We start from the raw sequence: 25,805 nt of genomic DNA, 5'->3' as shown, positions 1-25,805 counted from the left end.
CCTGCTTCTCTAGAGTCAGATGTAGCAGTCATGTACAGAGATAACAGGAAATCTACTAGTCAAAAAAGGTTTCTTCTACATCTCATTTATCTGTTTGCACAATCAGTCACCAAGGCAAAAAAAGAAACAGGGACCTACAGTCAGGCAGGGGAGGACAGCAGTACAAACTTTTTCAGTGAACTAAAAAAGGCCTGTTTGCCCTATTAAACTGGTTATTTAAGTTAAAATGGTACAAGGATGGGAGCACAGATGTACATGCCAAGTTATTTGGCCTCTCTTTACTGCACCAACTTCTTAGTAAAACCATCACATTTTTCAAACACAGAAAAGCCAGCGTTATATCCATGAAGGCTTCTGAACAACATAGCAGCTTTCACTGAGTAGTTAAACTGAGCAGTTGCTTAATATTTAGAGCTAGGAAAAAAATTACTGAAAGGCAAAGGAGACTAGAAAAGGAAATCAACTGAAAGACAATTAAAACTTACTATGGGGGTCTGCCATATCTAATACAGAAAACAGAATCCACCAGGGACTCTATGCTTCCTAAATCCTTTGCAAATACATAGTACCGCTAACACAATTAGGGTGAGAAAGTGACTATAAAACTTCTGCTTAAAATTTCTATTCTGTTCACCTCTGATGATGTTCTGAAAAGGTTTATAGGTGAAAGACTCAAATAGACACAGAAGAAAAAGCAAACAGGAATGACAACTGCATTTTTCTCATGAAGGATTGATGAAAAAAATAACTATTGTAAAAATAGTACAATGCAGAACATGGTAAACATTAAATAATTTAATTTTTTATGTGATGGATAGGATGGCAGAAAATAACTACCTTTTTGTGTTTTAGCTGTTATTTCAAAATATTTAACTGTAAGATCTTGAATAGAAAGCACAGCCATGTGGGCTTTTTTCTGCCAATCAGCATCTTCTTTTTGCAGACTCTCAATTCTTCTGGGGCCTAGGTAGTCATTCTCTATTGAGATCTGAAAATAAATCAGCCCATAATTAAAAACATAATTAGTTGCAGCTATTCTGCCAACAGCAAACAGTTTCAGGGATAACAAAGAAAGTTAAAGAAAAAGGAGATAAAACTACCACCACAGTTTCTATTCAACAGCAAAAAACTTTTCAGAAGCACTCCCTCCTCTTGAAAAAGTACATCCACCTTTCATAACTATTCTTCTTACTGGAAGCATAAAACCCACATATGTAAGTTTGATTTGTCAGCATCTTTTCATTATGTATCTTATTACCTGCAGATAACAAGCATGCTTCATCCAGGCTTTATTCCAGCCTGGACTATTTCATTCTGAAGTAAATAAATGCTCTTCAGTCAGAATGAAGCTGGAAACCAGAGTTGTGTTTGGGGTAGTGGTAAGTGATCATCAGTATTTTACAAGTTTTTTCTTTGTTATAGATGACTTTAAAAAAATATGTTTTCCTCGTGCCTAGGAGCTCAAACATCCTGTCATTGTCAAGATCAAGGCAATTTTTTTCTGAGGTGACAACAGTCTGAAGACAGTAAAAGACCTGGAGTTTGTTTTAAAATTAATAAAAACATAGCTTTCTCTCCCAAAGCAAAGAATTTTTACACACGTCACACTACAACAACAAACTACATATTTTATATCTTCATTAAAAATTTAAGCCTGTCATGCAATACCAAAGCATTAATTTTGAATATTTTTCCTATCTATCAGTCAAGAAGACACCTTACTATTATAGACAAAACTTTCCAAAACCAGAAGTGCTCATAACCTTTTACCCTTTTACGGCCTCAAATATTTCAGCCTGAAGTTCTAATGCCTCAAGTATTAATATTGATTTCACAAAGCTCCAATTTGGTCTAAAAGAGCCACTCTACTCTACAGTTCGATTGCAAATGAAAGATTTTTAAGTGACTGTTCAGGACCTACTTCTGCATATCCACTTGTCCCATCTCTTAAAGGGATGATTTTTACAAGTAAAAACAAATAGATGCCTTCTAAATACTCGTGCATTTCTTGAAAAACATTTAGAGTACATTAATGAGATATTTGAATCTACTCCTTATGTATTTCCAAAACTCTTAGAAAGGCAACAGATGAAGTATAATGTGGACAAGGGGTAAGTGAGTAACACTTTCACTAGACAGACTGTAACATGTCATTCTGTGGAACATGTATGTACCATGTTTCCCATAGGCATGAGTGGACAGATTGGTTTCTAAATAAATACTGAACTGTAGAGATATATATATATATATATACATACATACACACACACCAGTTAAATTAATGCTTTCCATTTACACAGAACTCTGAAGCAGCAAATTCAACACAGTTAAAAGTCTTCCTCTTCTGCTCCTTGGTAGAGATGAGGTAACTTGACACTGAATTGACACAGGATCACTGAGTAATGTGAGTAACATTCTTATTTAGGCCTGAGTTCAAGGAGAGTAAGCCTCAAAGTACCATTTTTTCACAAAGTTTTATCTGCCAAAACATTATTTACACATGGCGCAAGCTAAAGAGTTTTATGATTGCATAATACAATTGTATCTTTGTTCCCTAGGTCAAGTACTTACAAGTAACAAAAAAGGGAAGCAGCTTTTTATTATCCACAACCCTAAGTATATCATCCATACACCATCATTCACACTAAAGGTACTAATATAATAACACACAGTAAATCCATGAAGCCTTGGCTTTAGCAATTGCATGAACAAGAACAGATCAACAACTTGCCTTAAGGCTGCAGGGACAGTGGCATGCTTAACAGAAGTGTGAAAGCAGCCCCAGAAAAATAAAATGGATAGAAGCATTTCCCTAATGCTGCTTGACCTACCCTCATGCGCAGCCCACACCTACACATCTAGCCAGATAGTCAAACTCTATGCGTGGTTCTTAAGTGTTGTGAAGTGCAATCAAAAAACCAAAGATACTGCTAATGTTCATGTTCGGACTTTGCATTCTGCAGCTTGCCTAAGGGACACACACATACAACGTTAACTTTCTGGCTCTGAAGCCATGAAATAATGGAGGATGGATGTTCTGGTTTTGGCTGGATTAATATTCTTCATATTAGCTGGTATGGGCTCTGTTTTGGAATTGTGCTGCAAACAGTCTTAGCAATACAAAGATATTTTAGCTATTGCTAACAGGGCTGACACAGAGCCAAACCTTTTTCTGCTTCTCACCCCACTCCACTAGTGAGGAGACTGGGGGTGTCACAAGAAGGTGGAAGGAGACACAGCTGAGAAAGCTGACCCCAACTGACCAACAGAGACATTCCATACCATAGAGCACTGTGCTCAGCAATAAAGCTGGGGGAAGCGGGGAATGTTTAGAGTGACAGGTGTTTGTCTTTCAAAGTCACTGTTACCCTGCTCTATTGGAGATGGCTGCGCATGGGAGTCAGTGAATGAATTCCCTGTTTTGCTTTGCTTCACGTGCACAGCTTTTTCTTTGCCTATTAAACTGCTGTTATCTCAACTCATCAATTTTCTCAGTTTTACCCTTCTGATTTTCCTCGCCCCCACTCCACTGAGCTGGAGCAAGCACGCAGCCATGTGGGGCTTAGATGATGGTCACTGTAAACTGTGACAAGAAATGAGGCTCTCACTGTTACAAAGGGAGCATCCAATCTACAGGTGAAGACACAATCTAAGTGCCAGTGGGGAACAGTCTCTGACAGGTGAAAAATCCTACATGCTTTCTAAATAAAGTTGGATAGCTATAATCTAAAGATGAACCTTAAACTGAAAAGCTTGTTCCCTTCACTTCTGAAGCTGTTGGACCAGAGTACCACAGCCACAACCTCTCCACAGCTATGCTAGCCTGAGAACTGAGGTTCAAGGTGACAAATTCAGAATGAGAAAGCTCAAGAACAAGCGAGAGCTGCAAACGCTCAGAAGAGCCAAGCTTCCAGGCTAGAGTAAGAACCCTCAGCCACAGAGATCTTTGATACTCTTTGGATACACGACAGGCAGGACGTAATTTTGGGAAAAGCAGACTTCTCAGAAGGAGACTCCAGAATGGTATTCAATGAATAGAGTCTGCACTGCCTCCTTGAAGACAGCTCCCACCTGTGTTTCTGTTAGGTCAATGACTTTTGGAGTGGCAGCAAACTTTAAGAGTGGTGCCTCAGGTCTGGCTGTCTTCTGCTGTCTTCTGCTCCCTGCTTCCCACTGCAGGCTTGTGATGTTCCTGCCCAAGCTTGCTTTGCTGGGTTCACCTGACATACACGCCCTGCGGTCTCTGAGAGCCACTCCAGTCACCTGAAGGTGCTCCAGTGCTCCCTGTGGATAAAACCAGTCTCTTCCCATCCAGCCAGTTCATTCCACCTGATCCAATTTCTCCATCAAGAAAGTAAAAATGAAAAATAGTTATTTTAAAAAAACCCACAAAAAACCATAGCGTAAATGAAAATACTGATTGCAACCTTTCCAAAGGTAATTACAGTCATTCTTTATAAACAAAACTGAATAACTATGACAAACTGGAAGATAGAGGGCATACAAAAAGCCACTTCTGGCGATGGACATGGCACACTTTGGGAAAACTTATTAAAAGGAGATAGCCACATTGTGAGTGCAAATACAGACCAGCACCAACCACTTAAGAGAAGAATTACCAGTTTTCAAGTGCAACCTACCTAGAGAATTATTACAACCTACTGGTCATTAATTAAATGTATGCTTGTCATCCTTTCAGGGCAGGACAGACAATCCCCAGAGAAAAAGAGAGATTAACAACTGAGACACAGGGGTAAAATATATATGGTCCCCCTTGCCAAATGGCTGTCTGGGAATTATATTCCAGTCCAATAAAGTGCCAGCAGAGCAAATCTATACAAATATATTAAATCCTAATATTCAATTTAAATTATATAATTGGGGTACATTTATATAGAAGATAGAAATTATTTACAGTATATGTTATCACAGGAACTACAAAGCAAGCCCATGGGGAAAAAAAAGGCAGTTTAAGTGAAGACCACAGCTGTAATAAGAGGAAAAGCTGGGGAGTAAAGATAAAGAACATGCCTCTGGAGCTTGCAGCTTATGAAAAGGCAGGTTTCCTCCTCACCTACAAACACCTTCATGACAGAAGTGACCACTCCCTCAATTTATCCTACCTAAGAATTTAGAAAGGAAAAGGGAGCAACACATGGACCATTAAATATCAACATGAACAGGCTCATGAGTTTTGAAGACTTTGTTTACTATATTCTCTTCAGTAATTAATCACCTTGATGTGAGGCAATAACTCTCATTATGGAATTAATGGAAGCTCTTATGTGCTTCTGCGTTCCATTACTGTTTGCAATACACGCATAACCTGCTTATGCTTTATTTTGCTCACCTTTATGATGCAAGCATCTTCAGTTTTTATAGCTCACAGAAGAGGAGATGTCATTTTAGAGACTAAGCAAATAATTTTTAATTACTATTGTCCATGCTAGATATGACTAAAAGAAGGCAACAAAGAATTGAAATGGACAGAGTGAGCAAGGAATAACCAAAAAGTGCTGTCATCTAATGACATTTCTTGTAAACCTGTGTATCTGCTTTTGATTTAATAAAAATTTTAGTTAAAAATTAAGTAACTGTAATGTAGTTGAAGTTTCTTCCCAACCTAAAAGGCTTTTCAATTACCTAACATTTTACAAAGTGAGCTTTTGGTCTGGAATTGCACATTTGGACTCAAAAGTTCTGGAGAAAGCCTGGTCTAACAGAAAAACATCTCACAACTAGATCAGAAGCCAAATCTACAGTTTCTCTTCTACTCATCACTTTCTCATTAAAACATTCCAGCTATTCTTCCTTTAAAAGCCCTATATTCTCCTTGAGAGGAATCTAAGCTTCACAGTAAAATTCACTGTGATTTTTTTCCCCCGCTGATGCAACTTGCTTTTGTAGACTTTCATGTTTTACAAGTTTTACTTCAAATGATGCTTTGAAGCTAAGAAAATTATGACAGCTTTCACAAAAGTGGTTGTCGCAAAATACACAAGAAAGGATAGAAAGTGCAGAAGCCATTAACTTTAACACATCACACAAACACCTATTTTCATCAGCTATTGCTTCAGACTAATGGAACACAAAAGAACACATTTCAATACTGTATTGATATGTTTCTGAAGGAGAACAAATGAATTCTTCAGAGAAAACAAACTAAAAGGAGGTTCCTAAACTAGCCCGTAAACAAATGAGAATGGATCAACAGAGGCAACGCTATACTGGAAACATCCTTCTCTGGAACAGTTTGCAAATTCTAGAGTTTTGAAGAGAGTAAAGTAAGCTTATTGTAAGAAAATACGAGAAATAGGCCTGAAACTATGAGATACACATATATTATACATCTACTAAGTGAAGGTCTAAAAAGAACTTTCCACGTTCTTTTCTGGAGAATGGACAAGACTGACAGAAAAAATGACTTGGCCCAGGCCATGTAATAACTTAGGCAGGGATGTGTCACATCTCCCCAGCTCCCTTTGTTATCCTTCTCTTAGATGGACTTGTAATAGGCAGAAAAGGAGAAAAATGTGAGCTGTAACAGCAGGTCAGTTAACTGTAAGAACAAAAAAAAGAGTAAGTTGAGTGACTAGTGCAGATGCCTTTTCTGGGTCTTAAAATCAAGAGTCATGCATGGTTAGAAGGGGAAAAGGGATTGTACCTTGGTATTTATTTTAAGGATCCTCAGGTGCACACCTCCAGGTCATATGCATCAATACGTACCCCACAAAAAAAAATGCCTCCCCCCCAAAAGATCAGGTATAACACTATAGGTCTTACTAATTAGCATATCTATCAAAGATTCCCCAATAAGAGGCTCGAGTGAGACCCCCTCCCTAAGGAGCCCTCCCCTGGATGGTTCTAGCTTAGTTTACAGAATGTGTTCTGGAGAGGACCTTGGGGTTTGGGGCACACTGATCCCTAGCTACGAAGCTTCTAAAATGTTTAGTCTCTTAGCTTGACAAACAAGTCCAAGAATGTAGGCAAAAAGCACTAAGAATACAGAAGTTGTAAAAAAGGTATAACAGGGGTATAAAAGAAAAGGCAAAAAATCTTCATGGCATCACTGCAGATGACAGCGGAAAAACACAAAATAGAATATATGTAAAAACATGTTTCAGATCAAAGGCTCAGCTATCTTCATTCTCCAGGAGGTCAAACAAGCAATTCCAACCGCAGCCTGCTAGACATAGTAGCTAGAAAGCATGCATTCCAGCTTCATCTGGTCAGAGACTTCTCCAAATTAGTCCTACATTTTTGTTGTTGTTTTTAATTTAACTGTGCTCCCAGCTATTAACACAAACCCAGCACTATTTCCCCAAATATGTTATAATTCTATACATACACCCCTAAATATATTAAGTGAAAGCACTCAGCTTTAAAAAGGGCAATACAGTTTTCCTATTTTTATCCTAAGGAATACAGACACAGACTTCAATACATAAAAACTCATTTAGTTTGCATGGTCTAGATTCCTCAAAATACCTGACATGTGGGACTAAAAATACAGGAGTTTTGATTATCTTCAAACATCGGAGAACAACATACACAATTCAGTCAAGACCGTAAAGGAAGCAACAAACTGAAAGGAAACAAGATGTTAGGACATACAGAAAGAAGACTGAATAATAATGTCATTGTACTGAGAAGTGCAGTGGTGAATGTTTTTTCCAGAACTATGGAGAATGCTGAAAAACTAAGAAGTAGTCAGAAGAGAAAAATCATAGAAGATATAGGTTATGGCAAGCATAAGAGGAGACTGGGTTTATTTAACTGGTGTTTTTCACCAGACACGTAAGAATTTATGTAAAGAGTGTTAGAAACACTAAGTTACAGTATTTTATATTAGCAATCGACAGAATTAAGGCTAAACAGTGTACCCTGCACTACGCCTTCCTTATTTATTCATCTGTATATCATAAAACCTTTATATACATTTCAGCTTCATTGACTGAATCCTAGACTAAAAGAGAATTCACCTTCAAAAAGGAAGTTTTTATGTTTTAAAAATTGTATTTTTAAGAAGACATATTCTACCAGGTATTTGAAAATGTTGTTTAAGCCAAGTAAACTCAAAGGCTAAGGCAAGTGGGCTTGAGTGTTTCCAGACATTCTAGATTCTGTTTGTGCATGAAAGTGATTGGATGGCTTTTTAAAGTATCAGTTAAAAAATCTGTAATTTATACAACAGACAAAATGTTAAGTATATCTATCAAGAGTTCATCAAAATAAGGTTGACAATTTTTATGTACAGATATACTGAAAAAAGAAAAATAAGGACACAAGTATTAGCCAGAAGAAATCAGATTAAAGGCATAAATAGCCATGAACATGGATACTGAAAACAACTGTAACAACTAGCAAATAAAGCCTTGTAAGTTTCAGTATGAAGTTAGCAAATATGATGAAAGCTTACAAAAGGTTTTTTTCAGAGCATTATTGAAAAAAAGAAGTACTAAGAAGTATTAGATTTCAAACTATTTAGAGATTTAGGTAAAAAATCTTTTGGCAAAATTTAGCCTCTCAGCAAGTTTTTCAACCTCTGAAGGCCTTCAGTCCCTTTCCTTGACCTCCACAGTCTGAATAACATTGCATTGAAGTCTCCTCCTTTTTTCTCTTTCCTTATCTCCAACACTGCAAAGGAAAGAAAAAAACATACATTTCTAGGTTTCACCCTCCTTGTCTCTAATCCTCAGGGACACATAATTTAGAATTTTGTGCATGTTTACCAGCCTTTCAAAGTTTCATCAAGATGCCTTTTTGAATGGATACACTGATTTCACATTTTTCTGCACTATTTCCTCCATTACTAGCACTTGAGAAAAAAAAAAATTAAGACAAGGTATGGATACACGGATAACTCTCAACTTCTGTTACAGGCTTCCTGAGCTTATAGTTAATCTGAATCATTAACAGCCACTGATGACTCTGTCTCCTTCTGAACACATACATATTTGGCGTCCACAGTTAAACTGTGGAAATTACTGCCACAGAGCATGTAAGGTGTACTAAGAGTTTGGTTTTGCTTTATTTGTAGGTTGTTTTAAAACACCACAGGTTCATCGAGGTGATATAATACCCCTATTTTCTATAATTTCTACCCCTTAACATTCATGATTTATAGATCTTTCTTATCTTAGAGGAATTACATGCTTTCCAAACAAGGCAATCCAATTCTTTTGGATTGCCTTCTTTTTCCAATTCTTTTACTCTGGTCTTGCACTGAGGATGTTTAACTGGGAAACACCCTTACTTTCCATACTGTAACTACTCTGACACTGTGGTACATTTTTGAGAGGAAGAAACTAAAACTGTGACCCTCAGGATGTAAGTATACCACTGATGTATATCAAAGTGTGATGTTTTCTATTTTGCGCTTGTTTTTTTATCACCCTAGTAATTCAAAACCTTTTTCCTTCCTCTTTCAAAATGCTGAATAGCAAGCTGTTTTCAGCAAAGTCAAGATAACTCTTATACATTTTTCCTTGAGAATAGCAGTTAGTTAATTAGGTGCATATGAATATGTACGTATGCTTTTGGAGGTTGTCATCAACCTTCTGCACATGCACTACTTTTTATTTATTGAAATTTCACCTACTATTTTATTATCCAGCTTTTGTTATGGCAACTTTTAAAAAAAAAAAAACCACCTTTCAGAATTCAAAAATAATCAAATTTTTCTACAAGTCTTACTTATCAGTTTTATAGCTGAACACCCAAAACAATCTTGCACTCTAGTCACTTTGCAGACAGGCAGATTTAAGCAGATTTAAGCAATCAGATACACACCACAGTTTTGCAGTCAGCTACCTCTCACCAGGAACTAAGTTTCATTAAATGATTTAGAGTACCAGCCTGCTCTCTATCAGATCACCTCTTTGGAACATTTTTTTTTTGAGAAAGTCCGTAAACTTCTGAGTTTAAGTTTGCAAAATGTTCTGAGTCCATAAAATAGTCCAGAGGATTTATAGCTCAGATTGTAAACAGAGACTGACATACAACCCTTTTGAATCAGACTATAAAGACAATCAGCGTAATTCACCATTTTGCATCAGATTCTCAAATGAGCAAGCAACGTTTTCCATGAAGTTTCTAACCATTTTGCATAAACTTGTATTTCTTCCTTAGTCTACAGGTTTTTCAAAAGTTAAGTTTATTTAAGTACTATTCCTGATGATGTGAGGACACACCTTCAGCTACAAGTCTATTAAAAAAAAAAGTTAAAAATCCTTTGAAGTTTTACAGTTTCTCCACTAAGTACTATCATTAGAGTTTTTTACCAGACATTTTTCACCAACATGTTGTCAGCAAGTCACTAATCTTAACCATGGAGGCTCTGGTTCACAAAAGTACAGGACTGAAAGTGAGCTGAATGCCATGCAAATAATCTATACATTTTAACCAGTGTTGCTTTAGTGGCTTTCATTATGCCTTCTGTAGCTTTGCTTTCACGTTCTTCACTTGAAGTCCACGATGTACTACAAAATATTATATGAGGCTTAAGAAAAAATGCACAGTTCAAAAACCAGCTCACCAAGACATCAGTTATTCAGGAGCCAATAAAAAAAATGTGGATTTAGTAACACAGAATTTATCTGTTTGATGTATGGGAGGAACAAATCAGGAGTGTGAAGTACTGATAACCCATTCCCTTCTCCAAAACATCTTCAGGTGATTGTGAGACTTTTTAAAAAGGATATTCTGTAAGTACTTTTTAAAATAACTTTCTCAGTTTTGCTAGCTATTCTCATCACTAAATTTCTTCTCCCTTGGACTTGTTTCATACTTCATGAAACTAATTTTTAACCAAAATTTTACATATTCAATGAAATGTAATTTATTTCTAAGAATTTAATTTTGCATAAAACAAAGCTAAATTTGTTATAAAGTTCACTACTGCAATTCACCACCATGTATTAAATAAACAAATCCACATACAGTTGAGCCAGAGCTGTATTTTAATATACCAGAATCTGCATAAGCGAGCCTGAAAATGAAGCAAAGCAGACTAATAAAAGATTCCAAAATTTTTAAAAGCAGGGTGTTATGAATTAACAACATATATGCTGCTCTAATCTCTAGCTTCCAGTGCTAGACCTCAATATTAATGTATTTAAAGTCCAAAATCTCCCCACATTTACGTGAACTAACATGTAAGAATAATTAACATGTACGCAACGAAGCTAAGAGTGTGTTTAATGTATTTAACATATGGTAAGTTTTCAATGTTCTTATTTCCTGGAGATGAGCTGGGAGGTAATGGTGGCTCTAGGCTTTCACCCGTAATGCGATATTATCAGTTCCCAGTTAAGCAAAACCAGTTCAACTCAGACCTTCAAGAATGCGTGTTTTCAAGTTTTGCTGGCATCTACATGTAGGTTGTGAAGCAATTTGTTACATTTTATCTTTAGTCCAATACCAGGACATCAAAAAAACCCCTCAAGCCTGAAAAAAGAAGGCCTCCCACTGATTTCACTTGGCATTCGATCAAACCCGGTGCCTATTCATCATGACTGTGAAGTACTGTCCACAACTCCACGGCCATTAAAATTCTAAGTAGCAAGGTAGTTTCTTTGTCCGTATGAAAACTGTTGAACACAGCTGTACAGAAACAAAAGGCTTTGGGGGTTTTGCCCATGAAGCTATTTTTTGAAATACGTTTTTTTTCTTTTCTAAATAAGCAGATTTGGTTGTATCAAAGAATACTTCATATCTTAGTCTTAAAGGACTTAAAGCTTGATCACAGTAACTGTCAGTAGTTCTGTAGCCAAGTATCAACCACTAACTGGTCGCGCCCCTCCATACTTTCTGAAGAACTCAGCATTGCATAGAGAGGATCTCACAAAGTTTAGATTTACTTTCTGAAATCAAGGGCACCAGAGCAGAGATATCTGCTCTGATTTTTCCAAATTTCAGAAGCAGTTAGCCTTTGTATTTCCAGCTACTGATGCCTACTAACTCCCACTTTCCTGCTATGGCAATGTGTTTTCTGCACATACAAAAAAATAAGCAAAATTTTCACAGGGAAATTATTTATTTTAAGGAAAAAATTGTGGGCATAAATGTGATTTTTTAGAATCAAAAATATAACACTTTTTCTTAGCTCCCAAGTAGTCTAATTCTTAAAAAAAAAGAGTATCTTAAATTCCATTTAGAATTCAACACTAATGCTAGATAAAATAATCTATGAACATTGTTTGTCCTGTGGTTTTATGTTCACAGCCGTCTTCCCAGTTCTTGGAAGAATATACAGAGAGCCCAAAACATGTAACACATCATTTGCATTTCAAGCTTCACTTGCCTGGTGCCTATATAATGAGAGAGTCCGAAATCGGAAGAAAAGGTCCAGTAACCCATATAATAAAAGTAACATGCTAAAACTCATCGGTTGAATGTCTTTACATACTATTACAACTAAACCAGCAACAGTCTGTAACTAAATCTGAAAATGTCTACACAAATTCAGCCCAGCTTTTATGTATATATAAATTATAACACTACCTTCAATTCCTTTATTATGCCCTCTCCAGCATTCAGTGAACATAGGGACTGTTTGGCTGCCTTATCAATACAACTTTTCACATTCACCTTACAAAATATAGTCATACTAAACACAAAGTTTGTCTACTAAGTGTATCTTATATTTTAATCTTGAAATGAGTACAGACTTGCTTCTTTGATAGGCATTTCTCAATTTGATAATACCATTCATTACAAATTGGCTTTTATTTCTGTGTCACTCAAAGGCCTTGAGGCAAGCAAGGGTTGTTCCCATTTCATACATATAAAGATTTAAGTCCAAAACACAGCTGTGCTTGCAGTGCTCAGCTCTTTCAAGAATGCATGGTATCTGGTAAGCATCTTGACATGCTTGGAGGGAAGTCCCTATGGATTTGAGCAACGCTTACAAATAGAGAGCATTTATATAAACAAAACCAGGTTTCTGATGCTGGAAGCCCAAAAAAGAGAAGCACATCGCTTACTGAACACATTGTTCTAGGGTCAGATGACTAGTCCATAATTAAGCAGAAATGTCATCAGAAGTTACGTTTCCACAGTGACATTTCATTTCATAACAACCTACCCTTTTCTCCTTTCATGATTTTATACTTTTTTCACTCTGTTTTTCAAATCTAGAAATATTTAAGTGCTTCACAAAACAGCTTTGACTCCTCACACACCTAAATGTTCCATCCTTTACACTAAATGAAGCAAATACAACTGACAAATTAGTGTACAATCAAATTAAAATATATAAAAAACCAAGATTCTATCATGGGCAACAGTAATCTGCATTTCCAAGCTTCCACACGTTTTTTAACTTTGTTATGAATTTTCATTCTGGGTTGTTTCATTTTTGGTTTGTTGTTTGGTGGGGTTCTTTTCCAAAGAAGGAATCTGGATACAATAGAGATGTCCTTCTCTAAAAAGCTTCCACTGATTAGACAGAACTTGTTTCTCCCTTGCCTCCTGTAGGCTTGTATCTTCCTTAAAATTTCACAGAACAGCAGAAATTTAACACCAGATGACATATATTCCAATTTTTATGTCTTGCTCCAAAAGGAGAAAACACTCTTCCCAAAGATTACAGGTGATGTATTAACTTCCTTCTAAACTCACTGTGAAAACTGACAAAATTAATCTGATTAAAATACTTAAAATCTCCCAAATTCTTAAAAAAAACCCCCAAGACCCAAAACCAAACAAAAACAACTTCCCCACAAATCAGAAACAGATACCTACTACACAAAACGTCTAAAACATTAAAGCCTGCCAGAAAAACATATGCAACAAGTTAATACAAACCATTTCATGCACAAGTTCTATTTATAAAGCATTTCTTCAACCCTAGCTACCCATTATAGTATATGTTTTGTCATCATAGATACAAGCACTGCTTTCTCTCAAACGATGAAAGGAAAAACAAGAGATGGCATCTTTCTCTACTGCATTATACAGATGACCAAGTTTTTTAACTCAAAAATTGCCAAATTAGGAAGAAAACATAATGTACATTAGAAGAAATTACATACAACTAAAACAGTCAACCACAGAACACACCTCTGAAGTTTACCAATATTACTCCTTCAGGAAGAATATGAAATGATGCATTTTAAAACTGGAATTCAAGAGAGTACTGAGGTTTAAAAAAAACGAAACATAGCAAAACACAACTCTTAATATGTATTTCTACTCACTGTAATATTTACCTTCTCTTATTTTACAAAAGAACAATCTTTTTCTCTACTATTAATTCAAATAAAATGGGAATTATTTCATCATGCTTTGAAGAATGCTTTTTAATAAATGTCGTGTTTATAGTCTTCAACTGTGTAATACATCTGAAAAAAATATTCGTGACAATTCTCTGTGCAGCAACATTTATCATTCAGGAGAAAAAAAAAGCACTTATAGCTAAAACATCACCACAGTATAAAACCAAGTTCATTTAAGATTGCTGAGATTCCTGAAAAATTACTTTAGGCACACAATCAAAATAAAACTAGTACACCGTAAATCCTTTTGCCTCCCTCCCTCATTCTTCTCAAAATCAGAGAGAAACACTGTTTTTAAGTTGAAAACAGTAAAAATAATGTTGGCTAATTGAACTAGGTGTCAAGCTGAGAGAAAATTACATTTACAATAAAAGTTAAACGAAACAAAATTTTAGCTTAGAATCAGAAGGCTGCAGTCTTAATAATCTGCATAGGAACTAATAATTTTATCCAAAGTACTTCTACAATGCAATAAAGACAACATTGGTTAATTGTGGCTAAGCATTCAGGATTAGAATTACTTTCAAATATAACAAACACTCATTCTAGAACAATTTTACCAAAAAGTGGTATTCTTCAGATGGCTTTTTTAGCTCTTAGGAAAATATACTGCTCAAGTGTTACAACAAATTATATATTTTAATATGGTTCCATGTGTTTAAGTCTTTTGCAACATCACATAAAAAGCTACTGACTTCCCTCAATTCACCAGATAATCTCAGGAAACTAAAATGAAAAGTAACTTCCTATGTAATCTTCTAGAATTAACAATAATATAAATACTGCACATCTCTTTGTATTTTATATATTACTCAATATTCCCAGTAACCACAACATTTTAAGTTTGACCTCTTTAATTCAGCCATGCATTTGAAGGGTAAGATAGTAAGATAAACAGACGGTGTTTAGCTACGTATGTCAGACGTCCTCACTCTTCAAAAGCACGCATCTGAGTGAAGAGCCCAGAAAAATAGGGTCATCATCTAGTGGAAAAATAACACTTCATATACCACATAACAGAACTAGTAAATAGGAAGAACGTCCCAATTAATAAGAATCTCAGTTGCCTTTGCCCTACCTTTATCTGCTGTCTTCTAAGCATCGCAAGTTCCCTCATATCTCGGAATGGTTGCAGTAAGTACTGGTAGAGCTCCGTGGTTGCTTCTGCAAGACTACTGTAGGCCTCATCTTCCATTTGGTACAGTTCAAGCAGCTCTACCATACTTTCTGTATTCTTATGTTTTTCCAGAAGCTGAAGAAAAAGTACGAGTTTTAATGAAAATATTGGAACATTCCTGCTGAAAGTGAAAGTAATTTAAAAAACATTTTTTAGCCTATCCTCATGCATCATCTTCTCCTTCCCACAAAATCACCAGACAAACAAAACAAAACAATCATAGTCCCGGACACAAATCTTCAACTTAACCAGTTAAGTATAAGCACATCTCTGACAACCTTAACTGACCAGCACTCAGATGGATCTTTTCATTTCCAAAAATTATTGGAAGGTAATGAATATGAGCACAAAGACAGCAGAAAAAACCAACGTAGAACAACAATTTAATGTAGCAATCCGGTATGCTACTTCAGACACTTCCCATTTTTGAGTATCAGAGCAGGGAGAAAAAGAGTGATAGAAAAGGAGACAAGAAGAGGAGTTGCATTTTGAACTTCCTACATTTTTGAGAATTTTTGGTTTTGTGGTTTTTTTGTCAGTCTATTATTTAGACCCACACAGCCCCCACCACATCAGTGTGGCTTCAGACACAGAAAGGAATCTATACAAAACAAAACTTCCTAGAAAGTTTAATCACAAAACTTCAAATGTATGAAGTTTTCATTAATTTTAACTTTACAAGGGGAATTACCTAAGCGTTATAATCTTTAAAAAATACTTAGATGTTAGTATAAAACTACCTTAATTCATATAAGAAAATACAACATCAATGTCTGTCTGTTCTGTCTTTTAGTGCCTATGAAGCAGAAAATTCACGTTTGTACAAACTAGATACAATGTATGATTTTTTTATTGTATATGCTCCCTTTGCATCTATTTTCGGCATTTGCCTGAGCAGACTTTACATGGTGCTGGAAACCCTTCACCATTTCTAATAAAAAATATTCAGTTGTTTAATAAAAGCTAATCTCATACAGACATGTGGAATACTTGATGCATTTACAAAGACAAGACTACCTGAGATTAATTCCCCTCTTACGTAATTTTCTAAGTCAGTCTCTTGTCCTTATCATCTCAAAAGCATATATTCACAGTCCAAGTTTATTTAAACTTAACGAAGATTAGGAACACTGTGGAATAAATACATCCTATCTTCTATTTGTTCATTCAAGTTGGATGCTAAGCCATCTGTGAAATACTCTCTGTATAGTGAACTGTGTTTCAGTTACCAGAATGGGTAAGAAAAGCTTTTTTCTTCATAACGGAAAGTTTATTTAAGGTTTGTAACTCTAACTTTGAAGCACTAAAGAAGGCTAGAGAGAGGATGCAGAGCAGAACACAGAGATGTTCATAGTGGCTTCATTTACACATTCAGCATCAAAATAACAGTCAGATTCCATGAAAAGACAGGAAGAGCTTTCCCTTATTAAGGCTTAGCAGAGAAGAAAGGTCTGGGAGAGACCATGTAGAACAGATGTGAAACTCCTCAGCAGCACAAGGCAAACAGTTTTGTTACCTGAACAATTTCACACAGAGAATTGTTCCTATCGCAAAGTCATTTGCTAAGCTCTTCTATTGTTCCAGTAGCACACAGTATCTTTTAGCATTTGAGTTCTCACTGAGAACACCACCACTGGGCATACAGTCTCTAAAACTAGCATTTTATTAACTTTTAGTGTTAGACACACATAACATAACCTAAAACTATAGCAACCCAGATACTCTTAGACTCGTGACCTAAGCCCCCATGAATCTCACACATTATTCCAACTCACTATTTGTTTTAACCGTCTAGTCTAAGAAGACACCATCTTCCTCAGCTCCACTTCCATGTGACTAGAGCCTAAAAGCAAAGTTGCCATATACCACCCTTATATATACCTACCTTCCCCAAGCACAATCAGAAATCGTTCTGCAGTCCCTAAGCTGTAATTATCTCTCCATCAAGCTACTAAATCTTTCTTGTCAAGCCACCCATTGCAAGAGGGTAGAGCAGCTCTACCAGTACATGACAATGTCCTTTTAGTTGCTTAGGCTATTAGTATCTTACTATTAAATAAATTTACACCTTTGTTTCATAATGAAACCCTACTACTCCACTAGGATACAAACTCTAGAGGGCAACAAAAAATGACAATATGAGAAAATTTAATAATTTAAATATCATTAAAAGGGGAATCCTAGGTAAATTTATTCCAGGGACAGAACAATACAATGCAGGGGCTTTTTTCTTTTTATTCACACACCATTCTTAAAGCCTATTTAAAAGTTCTGGTATTTTGGTAGGCAGGCACAACTTTGCACAAGCTGGAGTGAAAGCGCCAAGAAATGAAGGACCATTTCAATTTTATGACTATCAGTACAGTATAAAGACATCTTAAGGACACTAAAAACTAGTAGCTACATACAACTACTTGGCTGTTCAGAAAAAAAATCATGTCCTTCCCTGAAATCAGTAGGGATAAAATAATGAATTATCAATACATTCCTGTGCAGACAAAAGGTAAGTAAATGGGTATAACTTCATGGTCTTGTCTGTGTCCAGTCCTATGTAGTCTGCTGCTGGGTTTACCCAAAACCTAAATCAAATCAAATCCTAATTCTCAACTCCTTCAAAAATACCAAACCTTCAATAAAAAACAAACACCGAAGTGACGGCACGTTATTCATAACCGATTAATAAAGAACTAGAGATATATATTCTTTAACTATTAACACAAGGTAAGCTTCCATTCTCTGTTCCTAAGGCAACGATGCACGCAGAATCAATTACTTGTGACTAATGAGGGCTTTCTGAATGAAAACCATGACAAAATTTCATTTAATCTGCAGTTGCAAAAAAAAAGATGTAACGAAACATGAAAATGACTTAGAAACCAAAGGCTATCATCTTATTTGGTTTAATGCAAAGATCAATGAGCTATTCAGTAATTCTTCTACTCTTCAAAACAGGTAGGAAAGCAACCAGCCTGAGAGTACTTCTAACATACAGCCTCATTACACCCATCCATCTATTCAGACCCCATTTTCATGGAAAAACACTTACCTTGGACATAAAGCTTGAATACTGTGTTCAGCTTTGGGACCCTCACTACAAGAAAGGCATCAAGATGCCTTTCATGAAAGTGGTGAATTGTCTAGAGAACAAGTTTTTTAAGATTAGCCTAAATAAATCAAAATATCTGACTCCTTCTGGTTAAAAACTGCTGCTCGCCCTAGCAGCTACCAAGAAAGCAGGAAGCAGAAAAACTATAGTGTTCCATATGCAATGTGCTGCCTACTTTTCTTTCCCCAAGAGAAGAAAGATGGAGGGAAAGACCTACAAAAAATGAAATGGGATTTCTAGACACAGCACTTCTCAAAACGGTACAATACCTAACTTAAAACCCCACTCAAAAAGGTGTATTTTCCTTTCAGCAAATATCCAGTCTTCCCAAGCTGAGTAGATTAGCTTCTAGGAAAGTTCACCTGAACTATATGAACTAACTATAAAAATCAACTCTAAGTTTACTAAACAAAAGGTAGTAAGATGGTATAGCTAATACAGCACTTGGAAATACCTTCCCAACTGCCAAACCTTTTCCCTAATCTTGCCTAATACAGGCTGGAGGTTGCTGCGGTTAATCCTAATGGAGTCTTACTCCTTCACTAAATGTACAGTTTGTTTTTTAACTGAAGGTTGTAGCCATGTGAGGATTGGTCTCTTCTCCCAAACAAGTCACAGAACAAGAGGAAATAACCTCAAATTGTGCCAGGTTTAGATTGGATAGCAGGAAGAATTTCTTCACAAAAAGGATTGTCAAGCACTGAGACAGGCTGTCCAGCAAAGAGGCTCAGTCATCAGCCCTGGGGGTATTTAAAAGATGTGCAGATGTAGCACTTAGGGACTTGGTTTAGCCGTGGGTTTGGCAGTGCTACATTAATGGATGGACTTGGTGATCTTAAAGGTCCTCTCTGACCTAAACGATTCTGTATAAATGGTTTAAAGGAATACAGAACTGTTCTCTCTCACATTTTGGAACTGGAGTGAGTACCAATCACCAAGTCTTTAACAACCCAGTGTGGTATGAACAGAAGACCACAGTAGCTTTGATTCTACTTCTAGACAGAGCCTTGTTAACCGGATTAAGAGTCCAGGTGCTTTATTGCCACCAGCCTGTAAGGGGCACTGACACGGGAAATAGATGGTGAAAAACTGGCTGCACAGAGCACCTCCCATTATAATGCAGTCTGATGGAGCTTTCCTGTTCCAGATCAAAGTTAGCTGAAGCATTTTTTTGCTGGCTGCCATCCAGATAGTATTCAGACTACTAGATACCTGGGATGCTGGGACTAGCACAGAATTAATGTCATAATGGAAACCACGCCTTCCACAGACTCACAGGTAGTTTCATTCTGTATACTCCCATTTTCACACACACATTTAGGCAGTACCTAAATCAGTACCTAGCCAAGTGTCTAGACCAACCTGCAACATTAAAGCCAGGCAGTTTTCAAGGTGCTGGCATAAAATACACGAACCATTTTTGTGGCATGTTTTATGCCCCAGTGAAGACGTTCTCAGCACAGACATTCAGTGTTACTGCTCATTTACTTCAACAGTCTCAGTATGAATTTTTGACTTTCACAATTTTTTAAATTATATTATTTAAAGAAGTGGGCGGAGGAGAGCAGAGTAACATCCTGTACAGGCTTGACTAGCTCTATACCCATTGAATGCTGCATTTATTTTAAGAATCATGTTTCACAGATGTTACATTGTTCACAACTAAACGAATCCATATATTTTAGGCAACTATTATGCAGATACACTCTAGCCAGCAGGAAACACTTTTGTTTTTCAATTTAACAGCACATATATTTGAACTATATAATAGAGATTATTTCTGTCTTCTGTATTTTTAAAATTTTGTTCAAAAAGCTTTAAAAGCATTACAGAAGACAGTGTAATTATGAGCAGGTTGACCTCAGCTGGAGGCATAATCCAAAGCTTGATTTAATCACAGAAGAGTCAAGTCTTACATTTCCTTCACTAATACTCCCAAAACTTTCCCTGCTGCTCCTATTTTTTGGTGCATTTTGTAAAAACATTGTGATATGACACATAACCATTTTTAGATAAAATCATTCATAAAAATATTTTTCACTATCTTCCTAAACTCCTTCATAGTTCTAAAATAACTACAGAATACCCTATTTTACTATGAATTTAGATTGTGAGATGCCTGACAGTATTACGTGCCATTTCCAAGAAGAGTTCTGAAGATTTAAATTGAAGCATATTCAGTTTCACAGGTAAAACTATGGATAGCTGTTGTTGGAGAGGAGTACTGCAGAGAAGTTTTTAGATACTCCATTCTTTGTCCTGAGAACAGCAGTCCTAAGAGCAAAATTCTCAACTCTCCTGATGATGCACTGGAAATACTCCACAATGAGCCTCAGACAATGAGTTATAAAGAAGTAAAGCTACAGAGTACATAAAACCTGTATACAAAATTTTAGCAACTGAACTTAGAAGGCAACCCTTTTTTTGCATCAGAATGTGCTTAGAACTGTTTCTCTTTAAACAAACAAAATCATTGTTAAAAGCAAACACACTCCCACATGTCCTGACAATAAGCAGGAGTCTCAATTACATTAAATCTTCACTACAGGCAAACTGCTTTTCTCACTCTCACAAACATGTGATCCTGTACTTAAACATCACACATTATAGTTAAAAGCTTAAGACTCGCCAGGACATCCAGCTGTTTGCATGATTGCATTGCCATCAATAATCCTTACCTTTGTAGTAAAAAAATATCAGCTGCATTACTGTAGCAGTAACAGACCAAAGCCTGACTCTCCCACACCGATCTGAAGTACATTTTACTGCTAGGGCAGAAATCATCTAAGAGAACGCAAAATCTAGATATGGAGGGAGGATGTCATAAATAAATTAGATAATACTGACTAGCATGGGAAGTGCTGGATCCAGCACCACATCTGTCTAACCTCTTCAGATTTACAAAAGATAAAAAACAAGTGAATTCCATACTAACTTATTTGGAAACAACACAGCAATTGACCACCTACTGAGTGCACAAAAAGTGTCCAGTTTTTTTTCAAAGATGCTTCTGAAGACAGGGACTTGAAGTGCACTGCCAAGTTTATTGTCTGGATTTGGAGAAGGTTTTTTAAATGGTTGTTTAAAGAAGAGCTGAGCTAATTCAACTAATTAAACCAAAAGCACACATAAAATGTACATAACAAACAAGATCCAAGTTCACATGTATTCAAAAAAATGAACAGCAAACAGAAGAGAACCCAACAGAGATACTGGAAAGCAAAACATGGGGTGTTTAAAACACAAAAAAGTAAGAAACAACATGTCCATAAGATGTGTTATCTAGGCTTCTCTGAAGAGCTGCTAACATAAAATGAACTATGTTACTCCCCTTTAAACACTACTTAAAACAGTCCTTCACCTGCACACAGCGAGCCTATGTACCTCAGCACACGTGTGCAGAGATGTTATGGGTGGGTGGCAAGGATTTTGTACCAGGGGGGCTACAGAAGTGGCATCTGTGAGAAGATGCCAGAAGTGTCCCCCATGTCCAACAGAGCTAAAGCCAGTGAGCTCCAAGATGGACCCGCCACTGGCCAAGGCCAAATCCATCAGCAACCACATAGCATCTCTGGGATAATGCATTCAAGATGGGGAAAGACTGCTGGCACAACAACTGAAGCCCAAGAAAGGAGCAAGAACAGGTGAGAGGAACAACTCTGCACACACCAAGGTCAGTAAAGAAGAAGCTGGAGGAGGTTCTACAAACACCAGTGTAGAGATTCCCTTGCAAGCTGTGGAAGATGCCATACTGGAGCAGATGGATGGGCCCTGAAGTAAAACATTTCATAGAGAGCCCATGCTGGAGCAGGTTCTTGGCAACCTGTGGCCCCATGAACAAGGGACTCCGTGCTGGAGAAGTTTTCTGACAAGAGCTATGATCTCATGGAGGACAGACACTGGAGCAGTCTGGTCCCCAAGGACTGCACCCCATGAGATGGACTTGTACTGCCAGAAGTCCATGAAGGTCTGTCTCCTGTAGGTGGGTCACCATGCTAGAGCAGGGGAAGAGCACAAAGAGGAAGGTGTGGTAAAGAAAACAGATGATGAACTGACCACAACCCAGCTTCCCTTTTCTTCCTATGCCATTGTAGTGGTTTTGGTTCAAAATATTCATTACTTACTTGTTTTCCTTCTGTGAGATAAGAATTAGGAGAAAAGCAAAGCAGGCACAAACCTTAAACAGTTGCAGTACAATGAAAGAGCTTTATTACTAATAGAATTAAAAGTAAAGAGACAATAACAAAACAAAATTAAAGCAAATGCCCCCCCCCCCCCCCCCTCCAGCCAGCACTTCTCTCCTTTTACCTAGCTCACACAAGGGATAACAAAACATGGGATGTTAGTCAGTGTTCCAGTTCTTGAAAAGTCTCTCTCTTATGCTTAAGGGAAAAAAAGGGTTTTTCCTTCAGTTGCACGTGGTTCCCAAACTGCCACCAACAGCAGATCCGCCCGGAAACAAACAATCTGCTGTGTGTAGAACATCTCTCCCATGAAAAATCTCACAGTTCCTTCACACTGCAAAACATGGGCCATCACATGGGGTTATTCATCTTTTTAAGGATAAGTTCTTTTGGCCTGCACACAAAGGCTCTTCTTTGCCACAAGTCTCTAACAGCCTCTTACTACTATAAAGCCTGACATCGGCATTCTTCACAATCTTCACAGGCACACGAAGATACTCCATCCCCCCATGTTCTTCAAATGGATTAAAGAGACAAACAGTTTGTGGTATTACAATTTCTTACCACGGCATGCAAGAAGGTTTCTTTTAAGCTGCGCGCCAGAATCGTGGCACCGCCCTCTTTTCTCCCGTCGCTATTTCCAGCTCCGTCCCACATGGCTCACTTCTCTTTCTCTCTGACTCTGACGCCGCCATGCTGAAGGGTGTTTTTGTTCGGGCTTTACGGTGGGGAAAGCCTCGCTCCCTTTGTGCTGCTGGCTGCGTGGTGTCTTCTTCAGTTCAGCACGAAGTGTGCTGGCTGCAGACAGGAGGCTCTGCCGGCTCCCGTTGACTCCGCCGGCCCCGCGTGGAGAGGAGAGGGACCCGCCGGTCCCCAGAAGCCGTGCTGGATGGGTTTAGCTGTGAGCAGTCCATGGCTGGTTTTAGCTGCCTGTGGCTCTGAGGCAGTCCCCCCCCAGCCACCCAGGGTCCGTGCTGCAGCGTTGGGAAAGGGGGAAAGGGGCAGTGGCCCCGGCCCGGCCCGGCGGGGCCGGGAGGCTCCGGAGCCCCCACCTCCCAGCAGGCGAGCTCCGACCAAAGGGGGAAGTCCCGCCTTTCTGTGCGGTTTAAATATGTAAATTGTGAGAAGCGTAATTGGTCTTAAAAACTGTCCATCAACTCAGGGTCAACCCAATACATTCCACCCCTCGCTTCTTAAAATTTACATATCCAAAAATTGCTTAAAATAGCAAAACCAGAGATAAAAGAAAACAAATTACATAAACCTCCACCCCTAGAATATTTACCACTTCTACAAAGTAAATTTCTTCTATTATTCTTCTTAATTTTATAACTTTATACTTGCTCTGCTTATTATTTTCTCCTAATTAATCTTCATCTCACAGTGCCCATTAATTGCCCGCATTCTCCACCATTTAATGTAGCGGGTTGAGTTCGAAACCGGGCAGAAACACCAATTAAATGTAGTGGTTTTGGTTCAAAATATTCATTACTTACTTGTTTTCCTTCTGTGAGATAAGAATTAGGAGAAAAGCAAAGCAGGCACAAACCTTAAACAGTTGCAGTACAATGAAAGAGCTTTATTACTAATAGAATTAAAAGTAAAGAGACAATAACAAAACAAAATTAAAGCAAATGCCCCCCCCCCCCCCCCTCCAGCCAGCACTTCTCTCCTTTTACCTAGCTCACACAAGGGATAACAAAACATGGGATGTTAGTCAGTGTTCCAGTTCTTGAAAAGTCTCTCTCTTATGCTTAAGGGAAAAAAAGGGTTTTTCCTTCAGTTGCACGTGGTTCCCAAACTGCCACCAACAGCAGATCCGCCCGGAAACAAACAATCTGCTGTGTGTAGAACATCTCTCCCATGAAAAATCTCACAGTTCCTTCACACTGCAAAACATGGGCCATCACATGGGGTTATTCATCTTTTTAAGGATAAGTTCTTTTGGCCTGCACACAAAGGCTCTTCTTTGCCACAAGTCTCTAACAGCCTCTTACTACTATAAAGCCTGACATCGGCATTCTTCACAATCTTCACAGGCACACGAAGATACTCCATCCCCCCATGTTCTTCAAATGGATTAAAGAGACAAACAGTTTGTGGTATTACAATTTCTTACCACGGCATGCAAGAAGGTTTCTTTTAAGCTGCGCGCCAGAATCGTGGCACCGCCCTCTTTTCTCCCGTCGCTATTTCCAGCTCCGTCCCACATGGCTCACTTCTCTTTCTCTCTGACTCTGACGCCGCCATGCTGAAGGGTGTTTTTGTTCGGGCTTTACGGTGGGGAAAGCCTCGCTCCCTTTGTGCTGCTGGCTGCGTGGTGTCTTCTTCAGTTCAGCACGAAGTGTGCTGGCTGCAGACAGGAGGCTCTGCCGGCTCCCGTTGACTCCGCCGGCCCCGCGTGGAGAGGAGAGGGACCCGCCGGTCCCCAGAAGCCGTGCTGGATGGGTTTAGCTGTGAGCAGTCCATGGCTGGTTTTAGCTGCCTGTGGCTCTGAGGCAGTCCCCCCCCAGCCACCCAGGGTCCGTGCTGCAGCGTTGGGAAAGGGGGAAAGGGGCAGTGGCCCCGGCCCGGCCCGGCGGGGCCGGGAGGCTCCGGAGCCCCCACCTCCCAGCAGGCGAGCTCCGACCAAAGGGGGAAGTCCCGCCTTTCTGTGCGGTTTAAATATGTAAATTGTGAGAAGCGTAATTGGTCTTAAAAACTGTCCATCAACTCAGGGTCAACCCAATACAGCCATCCAGGGAGAAAACGTAGAAAAATCCGTAGGGAGGTTGAGCCCAAGATGAAGGGAAGGGTGGTGTAACGATGTTTTATGATTTGGTTTTACTTTTCATTATCAAACTCTGATTTACTGGCAATAGATTAAATTGATTTCCCCAGATGATTCTCTTTCACCTGTGACAGTAAGTGGTGAGTGATCTCTTCTTGTCCTTATCTTGACCCTATCATTTTCTCACCCTATCCAGCTGAGGAGGGGAGTCACAGAGCAGCCCTGGTGGGCACCTGGTGGACAAAATCTACCCACCACAAGAGTGCAACCCAGAAGCGTATGACCAGCA

The 25,805-nt window shown here is 38.2% G+C and overlaps 1 protein-coding gene across 1 annotated transcript in view; it reads right to left on the bottom strand.

Annotated features, from left to right (window-relative positions):
* JMY (junction mediating and regulatory protein, p53 cofactor) overlaps window positions 1-25,805 on the bottom strand; it is a 67,564-nt gene that overhangs the window by 31,075 nt on the left and 10,684 nt on the right. The window contains exons 2-3 of the mRNA XM_082301025.1: window positions 15,358-15,531; window positions 838-988 (exon numbers count right to left, since the gene is read on the bottom strand). Coding sequence (XP_082157151.1) covers window positions 838-988; window positions 15,358-15,531 — 325 coding nt within the window. The remainder of the gene's footprint in view (window positions 1-837; window positions 989-15,357; window positions 15,532-25,805) is intronic.

This window comes from Coloeus monedula (assembly GCF_965178545.1).
Source record: "Coloeus monedula genome assembly, chromosome: Z".
Lineage (NCBI taxonomy): Eukaryota > Metazoa > Chordata > Aves > Passeriformes > Corvidae > Coloeus > Coloeus monedula.
The sequence above is the reverse complement of the archived record's forward strand: the minus strand, read 5'-3'. Positions and strand labels throughout refer to the sequence as shown.